The 266-nt window shown below is 35.7% G+C and overlaps 1 protein-coding gene across 1 annotated transcript in view; it reads right to left on the reverse strand.

The window, feature by feature from the left end:
- The window catches only part of LOC119590541 (nucleolar protein 10-like), a 7,961-nt gene that overhangs the window by 7,196 nt on the left and 499 nt on the right, over positions 1–266 (reverse strand). The window contains exon 2 of the mRNA XM_037939196.1: positions 141–186. Within this exon, the coding sequence (XP_037795124.1) occupies positions 141–186 (46 nt within the window). The remainder of the gene's footprint in view (positions 1–140; positions 187–266) is intronic.

Raw genomic sequence — 266 nt, forward strand, 5'->3', positions numbered from 1 at the left:
AGGGAAGAGAGGAGGAGGAAGGGATTGGCAAGTGAGAGATAAAGTAGAAGGAAAAGGTGGACGAGATCATAATATTCCAAAATAATAATATCAGATTCCTTATTATGTTACTGCATTTATCAAATGTAATTTTTACTTACCGACATCTCGCTTTGATAATTGTCTTCTTTTTCTGTCTGTTAACCACTGTTGGATAGAAACACAAAGTTACAAGAAATTTATACAAAAGACAGCAGAAACAGAAGGATGAGAGATAGGGAGAGGGG

This window comes from Penaeus monodon, chromosome 27 (genome assembly GCF_015228065.2).
Source record: "Penaeus monodon isolate SGIC_2016 chromosome 27, NSTDA_Pmon_1, whole genome shotgun sequence".
Lineage (NCBI taxonomy): Eukaryota > Metazoa > Arthropoda > Malacostraca > Decapoda > Penaeidae > Penaeus > Penaeus monodon.